The sequence below is a fragment of the Pipistrellus kuhlii genome, unplaced genomic scaffold, assembly GCF_014108245.1.
Source record: "Pipistrellus kuhlii isolate mPipKuh1 unplaced genomic scaffold, mPipKuh1.p scaffold_m20_p_8, whole genome shotgun sequence".
In the NCBI taxonomy this organism is placed as follows: domain Eukaryota; kingdom Metazoa; phylum Chordata; class Mammalia; order Chiroptera; family Vespertilionidae; genus Pipistrellus; species Pipistrellus kuhlii.
Window position 1 is genome coordinate 50,783,655 of NW_023425584.1, and position 16,006 is coordinate 50,799,660.

Below are 16,006 nucleotides of genomic sequence, written 5' to 3' on the forward strand. Positions count from 1 at the left end.
AGAACCACTGACCAAGACAAAGATATTGTAATAAAAACAATGTGGTACTAACACAAAACAATAGACCAATGGAACCGAATAGAGAGCGCAGAAATAAACCCATGGCTATATGGTCAATTAATCTACAACAAAAGAGGCAGGAATATAAATGGAAAAAAGATAGTCTCTTCATTAAATGGTGTTGGGAAGACTGACAGATACATGCAAAAAAAAAAAAAGAAAAAAAGAAAGAAAAAAAAAAGAAACCAGACTGTACTTTCATATACCATATATAAAAATAAACTTGAAATGGATTAAACACTTAGTCCTGGATGGTGTGGCTTGGTTGAACATCATGCCATGCACCACACAGTTGCTGGTTTGATTCCTGGTCAGGGCACATGCCTTGGCTGGTGGGCTTAATCCCCAGTAGGGGGTGTGCAGGTGGCAGCTGATCAATGTTCTGCTCTCACATCAATATTTCTCTCCCTCTCCCTTTTCCTCTTTCTAAAAATCAATTAAAATATTTTTTAAAATGGATTAAACACTTAAATATAAGACCAGAAACCATAAAACTCATAGGAGAAAGCATAGGCAGTAAACTCTTAGACATTGGTCTTCACCTTTTGCATAAGTCTCCTTTTTGCAAGGGCAACAAAAGCAAAAATAAACAAATGGAATTAAATCTAAAAGCTTTTGTGCAGTGAAGGAAAACATCAGTAAAATGAAAAGGCAACCAACTGAATGGGAGAAGATATTTGCAAATGATATATTCAATAAGGGGTTAATATACAAAATATATAAAGAACTTGTATAAGTCAACATCAAAACAATTGGATTTGAAAATGGGCAGAGGACCTGAACAGACTGAAAAAGACTTTGGCATTGCTATTCCTATTCCTAGAGCTATGTACCTCATAAGCTGAAGGTAAACTGCATAAATTGAACCCTTTAAGTATTATTGCACAATAATATTAAAATAAGCATTACAGATATGGTCCTAAAAGAAATCATTCTACATGGAGAGGTGGTAGTGGTTAAGAGACTGCATCTGGGTCAGGATATCTGTGCGACCTTGATTAGACTAATTTCTCTACCCTTCGGGCCTCAGTTTCCTTATCTGTGTCAAAGGGAAATAGTAGTTTACAGATTTAAAGAGTTAGCGGTGTAATGTATTTAGAATGGTGCCTGGCACAGAGAAGTACACAGTAAGTGTCAACTCTTACTATTATTCCATATGCCATCTTGTAAGGTGAATGTGTATTGGTAGGGTAAATTCACAGAAATGGTTTTGATGATCAAATTTAATTTTGTGGGTAGAGCACCAGTTTATGCATTCAACTGAGGTCCCTGAGATTCACCCATGGTTGCTTCCCTAAGTCATCTCTGGATATGGGTGAGTCTGGACCTTGGTCGTCTATTGAGGCCCATGCAGTGTTGCTCAAGAGGGAGAGATTTCAAGTTAAAACTTTCTTCCCTCCTGAAAATTTTCAGTGCTTTTAGAAGGTCTTGCTTCTTATTTTTCTCCATATATGGTGTCTTATCTTGATGATAAACTGATCCTGACAATAATATATAATATATGTGAGTGGTAAAAACTTTAAACCAGTAGGTTTTTATCATGTACTTCTGGAATCTTTTATTATTCATGGATGAGAAAACATAGTTGTTTAAATCACAGTACCATTTGTGAGAGGGACTATCATATTTATATGTAAGGAAGCCTTACATTATTTTTATGTTTATAAAAATTAAATGTGAAATTAGAACTTTATAGTCATAGGTTTCCACATAAATGCCCTACCCGAAGGCAGGCTGCCTTTATCAGTCAGCTCAAGCACCAGTGGTTCACGCCCTTTCTGTCATGTTTATGTTACCCAGTAGGCATCTGGCTCTTCGTGACCTGTTTCATAGACTGGCCAAGGAAGGTGCCATGTTCTAATCGGCATTGGATCACGTTCGAGGAGACCAGAAATTTGCTGACTTTTGAGCCTGTTGCTAAATTATAATAAATGCTAATCATTTTTTTACCTCTGACAAGGCGCCTTGCAGTGCTTTGGTGGGAGTGGAAGTGCTTAGCCAGCCATGAAATTTGTAAGGCTCGGAGGCCTGAACTGCTTATTATTCAAGAGCATGATTACTCCTAGGCTGGAACAACCCGCAAGCTGCTGAGACATACTTTCTCTTATCATCGAAGTCCCACCACTGTCTCTTCAGTGACACCTTCAGAATTGGACCTGGCCAATTGCCCTGCTCTGAGGCTCTGTGGTTTTTCCATGAACACATCTTTAAAGTGGCTTTTTAACTTTTTTGAAGGGGGGGAGCAATTCATGGGTCCCTTTTTAGAGTTGGCTAAAAACTGTAGCCACCACTCTTTAGGAAAATATGCCCAGCAATTGATGAGACTCATAGATATGTGGAGAATTTTATTGTTACTTAACTGATTGTACTTAGTAAGTCTTTTAAAAAAATATATTTTATTGATTTTTTACAGAGAGGAGGGGATAGAGATAGAGAGTTAGAAACATCAATGAGAGGGAAACTTCAATCACCTGCCTCCTGCACACCTCCCACTGGGGATGTGCCCACAACCAAGGTTACATGCCCTTGACTGAAATCGAACCTGTGACCTTTCAGTCTCAGGCTGACGCTCTATCCACTGAGCCAAACTGGTTAGAGCAACACGTGGTCTTATGCCATGCCTGGATGAATGACATTTTCAAAAAGGTGGCTTCTGGTGTGTGTGTGTGTGTGTGTGTGTGTGTGTGTGGTTCCCCCCCCCCCAAAAAAAGATAACATCATCTTGATTACTCTGCAGATTACATGTCTGAAAATTTTCATATGAAGACATTTGAAGGACTGCCATTAGAAAACGAATCCTCATGGGTCCAGGTGTAAACACAGGCATTAGACTGAACAGCATAATTTCCCAAAGGCCCCTCCCTTTCCAGAGAAAATGACCGAGACATGTTGGACATACTAGTAAAATTACATTGATTGGGTTGGGTTGTTGGGAGACTTGCTTTAAGAATGATCCAGATTTTATTTTCAACAAATCTTTCCGTGTGTATAAGGAACTTTTCTGTTTAGTCACGCATGAGCTGATGTCTCAACACTTGCTATAATTTTCAAAAGCTATAATTTTTACATTCCAAATCTTTGCCAACAGGGGTTTAATTTCTTAAATAGCATTATAAATTAAGTCCCCAAATAAATTTCAGGTATGAATTGGAATGTTAGTTTTAATTTTCCTTTTCTGCTTATTCTGTTTATCAGTCAGTTGCCTGGCACTTCAGTGTGACCTAGTTGGCAGCCTGTTGTAGTGAAATGAGGATGTGAAACATGGCAGAATTATTTCACGGCATTAAGTTTTCCTCAGTCTTGTTACTCATTTGAAGTCTGCCTTTATCAAAGCCTGAAACCGCTTTGAAAATGTGTATTGAGAGAATTTTCTTTGTACACTTGAAATCCTTGAGAAATTTTCTGTGAATGAACTGGTGACCTACAACTTGACACAAAACAGGATACTGCTTTACTGAAATGACAGACAGTGAACCATGAAGGAGCCAGAGTCAAACTCTATGATGCCCTGTCTGGGTGTTTGGTTGGAGCATCATCCTGTACACTAAAAAACTGGAGTTCGATTCCTGGTCAGGGCACATACCTAGGTTGAAGGTTCCATCCCTGGTTGGGGCATATTCAGGAGGCAGCCAATTGATCTCTCTCTCTCTCTCTCTCTCTCTCTCTCTCTCTCTCTCAATTCAATAAACATATTCTCAGATGAGTATTAAATAAAATGCTCTTTGACAGGTTGAGGGTCCAGGGGAGTCAGGGCTATTAGATCTTGCCTTATTTTCCACAGCCCAGCATGCTATGTGATACGACAGTGAGAGAGAAAAGGAAACGGGCCAGAGGATTAGAGCACAGGGAGGATTTAGGCTTAATAGGATTTTATTAGCCTCTAAGTCGAGGTTGTGTGAGGTAGTTTGACTTGAAATGAAATCCCTTTGCTGCTCTTAGTTATAAGTGAGGGCACAAGGTTCCCCTCTTTCAGGTGTTCTCAATATTGGAAGAGCCTTCACTCTTAGATGCAATTTCACGTGATAAGCACTTTTGCAGTAATAGACTTTTTATGTGTTTAGTAGCAGCCAGTTCAGGGCATTCCAAAGTGCATTCTAAAATAGTGAGGTTTTATACTGGCAGTTGTTCAAGAAACCGACCTACCAGCCACAAATGTGATTTGTTTGTTTATACATTTGAGATGGTTGATTCCTGTGCTTTGGGTTTCTTAAGGGAAATATGCTTCAATTAAAAAAAAAGCATACAGATAGAATCCCATGTATCGTCCTTCTTTAAGATTACCTCTTCCCAATTAGTATCACAGTTGCAATAAAATACATTCAATAATGACTTCGGAGCCAGGAGAGACCTAACTACTCACCTAAGTGAGGTTCCAATCCAAGAGCCCCATTTTTTATTTAGGGTGTCACAGCTGGTTAAAACTGGAACCAGAGTCTTGGGGCCTTTTCTCCTGGTTCAGAGGTCAAGACTCCAAGTGGGGACTTTAAGGTTTTTGACTTCCATGCTTGGACAACCGAGCTAAAAACTTAGCCTTTACCCTTTGTTCCCTACTTTAAATCCTCCCAAACTCTCCAACCATTTCCATAAACCAATCAGAGAAATGACAGATGGGTAGAAGAAGGAAAGGAACCTGCAACGTCTTCCCACCAAGGTCAGGCTATTCCTTCTGAGTTGGTAACACGATGAAAAGACTCTTTGCTTCTCTTTTGTCTCTAGGCCTCACCCTACCTGTGTTCTTCACTGTTCTTCTCCTCCTGTGCCATCAAATCCTTTCTTTAAAAAAAAAAAAATCTTCAAATTCTCCATGTTCATTAGTTCCTTCCCATTAGGCCTGCAAATATGATCACCTTTTCCTCAATAAAAATGTTCTCTTGGCTCTGTCTCCCATTAAGGTAGCTATCTATTTCTTTCCCTTAAGGAATTTTTAAAAATTTGTTTTTAAAAGATATTATATTGAAACAGATAAAATAATTGAAGGATGATATAATATAGGATTATATGCCAAAATGTTTACATTGTAAGTTCAGTCTGTAGTGAGAGATATATTATCATATAGTCATCCAAGGATTGTATTTTAAGGAAAAATGTAATTCTGACACATTTATAGCTCTCCTAAGTATTGCAGATTTTGCGAGTCTGAAATTCTGTTTATTTGGGAATGAGGTTGAAGGAATTTTTACATTGGAAGGAGGTGTGATCTAGATGACTAGAATCTAAGCTTTTATGACCATATGAAGTCTTTTATAATTCTGTGATGTGGAAGCACAGGCTTACACTTTTCTTCACAGTCAAATAAAAGGCACCATATACTGGTGTTTTCCAAAAAGGGCCAATAAAAATCATGTAATTTTATGTCAGTTATCTCTGTCTCCAACAAAAATTTAATAGATTTTTCTTTCCTTATTGATGGAAAATATTTTTACATATAATATTGAGATGAATATATTGACTATCAGTAAAGTCTTTGGAAATAATATGTTCAGTTCTGTCTTTTCACTATAGAATGTGTGCTGATACATCAGGCTGCTATATATGTAATATGATAGCTCCTCTACCCACCCCACCCCCATGCCAGAAAACTCAACAACCACACCACAAAACCACAAACAACCCTTGTTGAAAAAAGGGCCCTTTAGGTATTTTTTTTTGGTGTTGATGGTTTATTTGAAGAAAAAAAGAAATTACTCATTAGGGTCTGGATGGTTTATAGAGCTCTCTCTTTGGCATGAAATTTAAATTCATGTGCATGTGTGTATTTTACGGGAAGAATGGGGCTGTGTGCCAAGAGCGGCCAGCATTCCCGGCTTCAGACGCCTTAGGCTGGAGAGGGAACAGGGCCAGGAAGGGGGTATGTCCAGTAAAGCCAGGCTTGTCACATGGCACACATTCCTCTTCTACCTCTTCACAGCTTTTTGCTTAGTTTTGTCCTCTGTTCTTCTCCTGGGACTTTCAGTTGTGATCTGAGAGTTAATTAAACAGCTTGGAATTGAAAAATGCAAAAAAGGAAAAAAGTAAAGCCTGATAACAGGCAAAGGCAGAATTATCTTGAAAATCTTGGTGCTGGAGGAAATATATGCTTATACCAGTACATCTCATAAATATGGTGTTGTCTCTTCCTTTCGGGTTTAGGTTGCCCTGGGGACATGCCTGTGATGCAATAGTCTAACATGGGAAGGATATAGAAAGAGTGGAAATATTCAGCCCTTTTGTCTCTGGGTAGTATTTTAAAAAAATATATTTTTTTTTTTTTGATTTTTTTTTTTTTTTTTTTTTTTTTTTTTTTTTTTTTTTTTTTTTACAGAAAGAAAGGGAGAGAGATAGAGAGTTAGAAACATCGATGAGAGAGAAACATTGATCAGCTGCACACTCCCTACTGGGTATGTGCCCACAACCAAGGCACATGCCCTTGATCAGAATTGAACCTGAGACACTTGAGTCCGCAGGCCAATGCTCTAACCACTGAGCCAAATTGGTTAAGGCTGGGTAGTATTTTTAAAAATATATACTTTATTGATTTTTTTACAGAGAGGGAGAGGGATAGAGAGCTAGAAACATCAATGAGAGAGAAACATTGACCAGCTGCTTCCTGCACAACCCCCACCAGGATGTGCCCGCAACCAATGTACATGCCCTTGACTGGAATTGAACCTGGGACTCTTCAGTCTGCAGACCGACACTCCATCCACTGAGCCAAACTGGTTTCGGCAGTATTTTCATTTGTAGGATCTTCTGGCATGGGGTTTTACTATCAAATGTGGCTTGCTTGACTTGCCCAACACACCTTCTTTCTCCACTAAGTTTTCTCGAAGTTGTGGTTTCTGGATTCATGACACGTTTAGATTCTTCAGGCATCTGCCTCAGAAGTATGATTTTTTTCCCAGAGAAGATCCAGATTCCTTAAGGCAATAGGGCGAGGGATTCTAGCCAGCAGGAAAGAGAAGATGGTGTCCTAGAAAGAACACTGGACTGGGAATTGACTGCCATCAAACTTACATTTGACTGCCATCAAAACTAACTTGTAAATTTATGACCTCAGCTAAGATAGTTATGTTGTCTGTAATGCAGCCTCACTCTCTGAAAGGCTGCATGTAAAGTCCCTTTGAAAATGAACTGAGCCAAAACTGGTTTGGCTCAGTGGATAGACCATCAGCCTGCAGACTGAAAGATCCCAGGTTCAGTTTCAGTCAAGGGTATGTACCTTGGTTCCAGGCATATCCCCAGTAGGGGGTGTGCAGGAGGCAGCTGGTCCATGTTTCTAACTATCTCTCTCCCTTCCTCTCTGTAAAAGAAATCAATAAAATATATTTTAAAAAATAAAGAAAATGAACTGAAAGGATCTTAGAGAGCATGTGACTGATTTTGATTTAGAGGCGGTTGGCACAGTGTATGTTCCCCTCATAGATTTAAAGAAGAATCTGAGAATGCTGGAGCTGGAATGTCAAGGTGTCTTCTACTAATCCAGCCTCTGGGATAAACCAAAATATCCTGATTTTCCTTATTATGATCATTACATCATCTGAATAACAGACTTGATGTTTTTCACAGCAATATTATGTTTAGGACCATGAGGAAGTTGAGTCAAAACTTGTTCTATCTCTCATCACTTGGAGCAAAGCTGCATGCTGAAATGTTATTTGTACGGGCTAGCCTAGTAATCAAAATGAGGGGGAGAGGCTGACAGTGGGGTTACAGGGAGTGATGGGAACCATGGGGACTGTGGGGACTGGGAGCGCATACCCTGCATGCTTGGAGTGGCCACTCTTAGGCTTTAAAACACCAAGAGAAAACTTGCCTCTCTGGGGCAAAGGGCTATGGTTGGCAGTGAACAGTGTCTTATTGAAAACAACAATTTTGTATTCTTAGCAACTGTACAATAGGGAATTCACCAATTTAAATAATAAAATAGAGTCATAGAAGACATACACAGCTGTTTTTCCCTGGGGAACGTCCTGTGTGCAGTCCTCTTAGCAGGCCTTCCTCTTTGTGTACACTTTAGTCTTCTTTCATTCTCCTTAACTATGTTTCTTTCTTCAGAATTATTAATTCTTACAAGTTTTCTGTCCAGTGTCCTAATCTTTTTTAAAAGATCTTTTAATGGTGAAAGGTTAGCCTCTCCCGCCTCCCCCAGCAGAAGCCCTTGTTTTGAATATATCTTAACTGTTTTCCAGTATTTTATTTCACTCCTCACAGAGAACTTGACCGTAGGTCTAACCCGAATCATCACCTGAAGTCTTCTTTCTTACGTTTCGTTGTTTGTAGGAGGAACAGTTGATTAGTGTTCTCCTGGTAATACCTTTCATATCCGTCAGTTGAAAATAGCTGTTTTTGCACTACTCTTTTTGGCACTATGAGCCTGGAAATTATATCCATGGGTTTTGTTTTCCAGGGCTCTGATAATTACAGTGTAATTACCTTTCTCTGATCTCTCTCCAGTCTGTACACTAAAAAAATAATATTTTGAATGGTACCCAGTCCTTTTATGGGCCGTTCAAACTGGTAAGATAACAGCACTGTGTTAGTTCTTTGTCAGAGAGTAAGCGCCACACAACTGGATCAGACCCACTGTTCGCTGTGTGACCCCAATATCTATTTCCTCCCTACGGGGAGTGGGTTGCAGTCAGACTTTATTCATATTTTACCCACACAATTCACTTCTCATTTGTAACTGTGCCCTATCTTGTTTTTGATGGATTATTTCTCTCTGATTTGTCAAGGTTACTTGGAATTCTATTTTTTTTCAGAAAATCTAGAAACCTTCACTTGGTTTGTAGCCACAAAATGATCAAGAATGCTTTCGATTGCATTATTTAAAAAAAAAATCAGTAATATTAGGTCCAGGAGTCTGGGTGCTGTTTCATAATTACCTAAGTTTCATTAAGCCACTTATTTCTGTCACTATTAGCTAATGGTTTCCCTGCTTCTGGGTGTTTTTAAACTCCATAGACATTGGCATCATCATTTCTTGCTTGATGAAAGCAACTAGATTTGAGAGATTTAGAACTGTAATCCAGGGGGTTGGTTGGCAGGCAGTGGTGGAGAGAATAAACCTAGTAATTGCTTAATTTATGCATTTGTAGCATTGGTAGATTCATTATATTTTTAGTAGCAAGGTGAAAGAAAAAAGGGAAGCCTTTAGATTTAAGTAGAAATATCTGTTTTGTAGATGTTTTGTTCTGTGTTGGGCTTTGATTTAAATATAGTAGTCAGTGTCCTATTCAATATATGAACATAATGAGATGCATTTTTTGTTGTCATTACAGGTTTTGGAAGGTGACAATGAAATGTGAAGAAGTTACGTTCCTAATGTGATACTTGAAAATTAGTGACTGCTTGCAAAATTTTGATGAAAATTAAATATGACTTAGAAGCATTGCTTTATGAAGGTTTATGATGTCATCGGTTGCAACTGAACGCAAACTCCAGCAGGCTGTGAGCCTGCAGGGAGTTGACCCAGAAACATGCATGATTGTATTTAAAAACCACTGGGCACAGGTAATGTATGAGTTCTACCTTCTCTGTTGGTAGGGTTTCCTACCTGTGACAGGGTTTCCTTCCAGAAACAGGGAGGAAAGCCCTTTCAGAAGGAGAAAAAGCAGCTTTCTCTTGTAGCTTTCCTAGACTAGGTATCTGGTTAAAAAACCATGGTTTTCAACACACAACCAATTAGGCGCATGCATGTTCCCCAGCAGTTGGCCTTCAAATGAATCTGACCTCACTTCCAATATACTTGACCATGTCTACATCCTGTCTCTTCCCTTCCTCCCTGCTGATTTCCACCCAGACCTTAGACTCTGAAATGACAAAGCACACATTTATTAGATGTTTACCAAGTGCTGTGCTGATTACTTCAAATGCCTTATATCATGTAATCTTTTCCACAAACCCATAAGGCAGTTCAAATTAGCTTCCTCATTGAGGAAATGGAAAATTGTAGAGGTTAAGTAACTTGCTTGAGGTTATATAACTAGTGGATTTTCAAACAAGTACTATAGATTTTGGTTCCTTGACCTCTATATTCTACTCTTTTGCGCTGGTGGTCTGGTGTAATTTAAGGGAAGACAGTGCCAGGTGTTATCTGAATTCATTACAAAGCCAATTATAAAAGTTTTTTATTTTTTTTATTATTCATTTTGACTTCTCTGTGACTCTTCTCTGATCTGCTTTCATGGATAATTAAGGGTTGAATGTTCAGCTCACCCTTTCCTCAGGGAGTTTACAAGTAGTAACATAAATAAAATTGGCATTCTTTACTACTTGTCCAACATTACACTCCCAGGTGAGCTGGTAAGTGGCTATTTATGTGACAGTTTTTTAATGACTACCCAGTTCTTTCCTGTACCCGGAAACAGCACATGGGTTAAAGCACTGAGCTTGTAAATCACAGCAATTATGGGGGACACAGTTTAGATCAAAAACAAAATTAATTCTGCTTCTGGGTCATTTGTGCTTTGTAGCTTCTTGTCACTATCCAGTGCAAAGCTTCCAAAATTTCTTATGCATTTCTCATTCTCTGACTTTTCACCATTAGAACCTTAATGGGTTTTCTCTGGATGTTAAGGGCACAGCTGCTTTAGAAAAGGGAAGAAAATAATTCAGGAGTTTTCCAGGTAATAGATTAATTAATACCTTTGGTTTTGTACTTTTGTTAGATTCCAAAGTGCTAGCTTCAAAGTGGGGTGGTGAGCCAAACAGACATGCCCAATAGGCTATTGCATGTGGGAATAATATTTTAGAAGGCCTAGTCCCATCTTTACCTTTTAAAATTTCTTATTTTGTGTTTATAATGTATGTAATATATTCGTAAATTAGTATGTATATATCTATTAATCTAATTATTTGTCCTCTTATTTTTAACTTGAAAGATTGCACAGTCAGATGTTCCCTGTGGAGAAATTTTCAACCTCAGTCATTTCATTCGGCAGACGAAGCCTGTCATTCTAATGTGCAGTCTTTGCCCTGGGCCCCATTTTGCTTATTTATTTGTGTATTTTACCTTTGCTTGTAATCACTCCTACCGGGGTATCTGTGATGTGATCCATTCAGCATTCTGTTCCCCTCTTCAAAGACATAATATGTCATCAACCTCTTAATTTTATGTAGATAGATCATTGCCCATTCAGATAGTGTCCAGGGCAAGTTTTCTCCAAAGCTGTGGGAGTGCTGTGAGAATGTCTTAATTCAGAAAGGTGTGAAAATGCTTTCCCATTGGTGAAGGAGTAAATCCTGGTTCCAGAATCATATTATTCATGTCCCATATGAATGACTTCAGCATTGGCAGACATTTTCAGTTATCTGAAGCAAAGCCCCCTCTGTTCAGTGCAGAAAAACACCGAGCTGGGGGTATTAATAAATAAGGATAACTATGTCAGAGAGAATGGTGTTTAGTTAGTAAACACTCCTTTTGTAAAGTGGGGACACTCTTGGTCTCGTTGTTAACTTTGTTAACTAAGTTTCTTACCTCTTTAGTCTTGACTTTTCCTTCATAACCAATCTGGAAAATGTCTTCAGCTTCTGTCTGCTTTCAAAGGCTCTGGAGGGCTTTCCTCTTACCTTTATCAATAAAAATGCTGGTTGCAGAAATTCACATGGATGTCAACGTGACTATTGCTGGCTGGGGTTTTGCTGAGTCCACACTTCAGTGTACTGCAGGCACCATGGGAGTGTGTGGGTGGGGGGAGTATGTCAGGGGATGTGAGTAGGAGACAGGAATGGATGAGCCTTGATCTGGGCTTTAAAGAATGTAGAAGTTAATTTGGATGCCAATGTGACATACATTGCTATAAAATGAATAATAATGATGCAGAGATTAAATCAAGGGAAAGGATTACAATAATGGGACTGGCGTGGGAAAGGGAGGCAGTGAGATTTTGCTAGCACGACTGAGGGAAAAGAAGGTCTTGGTGTCAGAAAGGTTAAGGACACTTTAGAGAAGGGGTATTGGAAACAAATGCTCAGCTTTGACTTTTCTTGAGTGGCAGAAAGGAATGAGGAAGTCAGGGCAAGTAAGAGATGTGGGACTGAGTGTGAGGTAAGGAATGAGACCTCCGGTTGTTAGGAATAAATGCCTTTTATTTATTGTTTTGGAGTTGCATATGTGAGTTGTTCAGGCCAGGGGTGGATGAAGAGCAGTTGCAGAGGATTGGGAAATGAGCTAAACTCTGACGTAAACTCCTGTGACTCCTGGGGCTGTAGCCCCTGGGTTTCCCCAAGGCAACCTGGAAGGCCGGTAAGAAATGTGGCCGAGATGGAGCTGAGTGATACGGTTTTATTTAGTGACGTGTTCCATTAGCTGGCAAGTGCAGCACTTTTTTATCCAGGGTGTTTCTGCTTGTTAGTGTGCAGATTCAGCATAATTAACATTGGATGGATTCTATTCACTGTTCACTAATAGTTTGTTTTCCAGACCTTGAGTTTAAAAGCACATTTAGGAGGGAGGGGGAGGAAGGTCTGCTTGCCCCCCTACAACTCACAGTGTGTAGGGACAGCTAGTGATGTAATCAGCACCATCCAAGGCAGCTCATGATGGGCGGGGGGAGGGGCCTGGGGGGAGCGGGGATGGTCCTTGAGTGGCCCAGCATTGCACTGCAGTTTCCAAACTGTTTCTTGGGTCCAGGGATCTCACGACATTCCCAGGTATGTTCCGTAGTGGGCATTTAGGAATAGTTGTATTCCTAATAGTGACCCTGGAGAATCCAGGCTGTAGGATGTAGTCTCTCGCCAGTAGTTCCTCTCACCTGAGATGTGATCTTGCATTGTAAGTTGCCAGAGCAGGGAATCTAAAACTCAGGTCTGTCTGGATCATTCCTTTAGTTGGAATGACTTAACTTCAGTGGCTTCCCAGCTACAGGCCAAGATGGCACATAGGGTTTATTATGTCCTGGCCTCTTTCATTCCTCATCTCTTACTGAGTCTCCAGAAATACAAAATTACTTGGAGTTCTTAGTCACTGCCCTCCTGAGCAGTGACATTGTGCTATTTCATGCCTCTCTGCCTTAGGCACTTCCTCTTCTTTCTGCCTGGATTATCCCTCCCCCTGGTTACATGCCTCTCCTGCAGGCGTCTTGTGGGACATCATTTCCTCCAGGAAACCTTTCCGCCCTCTTGAATGTTCCCACTCTGCTCCAGTAGCACCTCAGTGTTCTCTCACGGTTAGACCAAGCACCTTTCACTAACAGACATGCACAGAATCTTCTTCCCAACCTCATGATCAGAGACCATTTGTTCACCTATATCCTCAGTGCCAACAATATGTTGGCATATTGTGGATTTCAACTTGCTGAACTGAAACACAGGAAACAGAAAATACGATTTTTAGAAGAGCAAGGTGACTTAGAAAACAATTTTGAGCATACACTAATATTCAAACACTTTATAATTTTCTACCAGTAAGATCTTTGGACTTGTATTTAATGATCAGTGATCTGGAAGAGTGTGTTGTATTGTGTTGCGTGCGAGCGTGTGTGTGTGTGTGTGTGTGTGTGTGTGTGTGTGTGTGCGCGCGCTTAATTTTTAGAGTAGTCTATAAGACTAGTTTATAGTTTAGTAGACTGTTGTTTTTATCACTTGCCTTCGCTTCTTTGCTTTTGAATGGGAGAGAGAATAAGAAGTAAGCACTGGTCCATCAGATAATAAACAATTCAACTATTCTGCCATATGAATCACCGCCCCCCCCCCCCCCCCCACACACACACACTAGTTATTCTTAATGGCACAATTGTACTTTGTGAAGCTTCATGGCCCATGCTGTCCTCATTCTCTAACCTCCTTTTAAGGACTAAATCAATATTAGTTATATACTTAAAGGTGTCTGCTCTTAGAGCTGGGAGAACAGGGGTGGTAGGTTATAAAAAAAATCAGTTATGAATGCACATTTCTTTGTGATTCTAGTTAGGCAATAGCCCAAAGCTTCTCAGACCACTCTTAGTCTGCAAAAATAAGCTGTTACACAATTTTTTTAAGTTAAGAAAATTCAGAGCTCAAATAGAGTAATGCTGACTGATGAAGAAAAGCTAGTCTGTTTAGCAGCCTTTTTCTTCTAAGGTGATGGTGGGAATAGGAAATACTGTATAATCTAGATTAGTTAATTAAGTCAAATGTCTTCCCACAATGCTGTAATGAAAAAAATAGATAATATGTTTTAAGTATAGTGTCTGTGTAGAGCTCCAAGTAGCCTGGCTCTACTGAGAACGTTTAGAGCACTGTCTGTGGACTTGAGATCTGCATTTCTGCCTGTTCCCTGACAGTCATTCTCCTGCTCTGCTCATCTTCATTGTTTTGGTCTGTGCCTTGGTCATAGAATCAATGATGGAGAGAAATTAAGTCTTCAAGAGATGAAAAGTTGGGCAGTATTAGAGAACTTTGATTAATCTTCATATCTTAGTAATATTTAAAAAAAAATAGTTAACCAACATCTGACCAGTACTACTTCTCACCTGAGATATTTGTTAACATTTTAAAATTGTGTATATTTGTTCTTAGCTTTTTAAGTAGCTCTAAACTTGAAGTAGAATGCAAAGAACAAAAACTATACTTCTTTAGAGCAACGGTCACCAACCTTTCATACCTCACAGTGGTCCATGGACCACCAGTTGGCCACTGCTGCTTTAGAGAGTCAAGGCATCCCTCTGTGCTTCTATTAGCCTCTCAAGTGGTTACACATGTTGAAAGGTCAGCAACTCTCCCATGGTGTGCTTGGCGATGTCTGTTTTTTGCTGTGGTTGAAATTACAGTGTTCTCTGGAGTATTATTACATAGATCACTACTCTTAAGTCCTTTCCCTAATATCTAAATGGAAAAGAAAAAAAAAAAAGACATAGCTAACTTAGCACTAGTTTATGATGTTTTAGTGACTGATGTCCCCCATGTTTCTGCATTGCAGTAATTACTAGACCACCTTTGGTCCCAAGGAGGATGGCATGTAGCTCCTGTGTGATCCCGGTTTATACCAGATTTAAACAAGTCTCTGGAGTTCAGGACTGGTGCTGAGTTAACCAACTTGTGCAAGAATACATGTTATTATTTTATGTTTTCTTAATACAAAAAGAAATGACATAGTAAAGGTCTCCCACAGGAATAAGTATGCAAGGAATACTCCTGGCTGAAAGACCAGGTGTTAAGTTATGAACAAGGATTGGTTGGAAGTTAACTTTTGTTGTATCCCAATATTTATTTGGTACATTAAGTGGAATTTGCTTAACATTGCTAAATCCTGCCCTTCTTCTGTGTGATGGAAAATGTTGCTTAGTAACTTGTTTTTTTCCATGCTGCCACTTTTAGCATTCCAGAGGATTTGGAAGTATGGGTTGTACTCATGTGACTTTCTTAAAATAACTAGGCTCCAACTAAAGTAGCATAAATAATTATTTATTGATTCATGGATGTGTATGTGTGTGTGTACACATATATATGATATAGAACAATGTTAAGAGGGAGTCAAAGCTAATCTCCTGAGAGGGAAACATTTATGCTTATTGTGAAGAATAATCATTTGTTATCTTGAGGTGTGATTATGTGGTTTATGTAGATTTTTCTATTCTGAAAGCATTTGAACTTTCTGTTTACAATTTGTGAATATATGAAATTCGGGCCCATTTTCATTGACTGATGAGGCCCATCATTACAGCTAAAGATAGGAGTAGCTAATATTCCTTTATTAAAGAAATATGGTATTTGTTCGTCTTATTTAGCCCTGATAATCCTAACATATAAGATCAAATGACTTTGAAGTTAGGTTAAAATTTAGCTAGATTGGCCGAGACTGGTTTGACTCAGTGGATAGAGCGTCAGCCTGCTTACTGAAGGGTCCCGGGTTCGATTCCAGTCAAGGGCATGCACCTTGGTTGCTGGCACATCCCCATTAGGGGTGGTGCAAGAGGCAGCTGATCGATGACTCTCTCTTATCGATGTTTCTAACTCTCTATCCCTCTCTCTTCCTCTCTGTAAAAAA

At 39.4% G+C, this 16,006-nt stretch overlaps 1 protein-coding gene across 8 annotated transcripts in view; it reads left to right on the top strand.

Annotated features, from left to right (window-relative positions):
• The window catches only part of FHIP1A (FHF complex subunit HOOK interacting protein 1A), a 202,420-nt gene that overhangs the window by 106,529 nt on the left and 79,885 nt on the right, over positions 1 to 16,006 (top strand). For 5 of the 8 annotated variants that reach the window (XM_045576427.1, XM_045576426.1, XM_036424770.2 and 2 more), the window contains one exon: positions 9,321 to 9,552. The exons of 1 other annotated variant lie outside the window; for it this stretch is intronic. In XM_045576427.1, coding sequence (XP_045432383.1) covers positions 9,448 to 9,552 — 105 coding nt within the window. In that variant the 5' untranslated portion in view covers positions 9,321 to 9,447. Of the gene's footprint in view, positions 1 to 795; positions 935 to 9,320; positions 9,553 to 9,589; positions 11,401 to 16,006 lie in introns of those variants that run through there. 2 more of the 8 variants (XM_036424773.2, XM_036424775.2) reach the window with 2 other exon arrangements.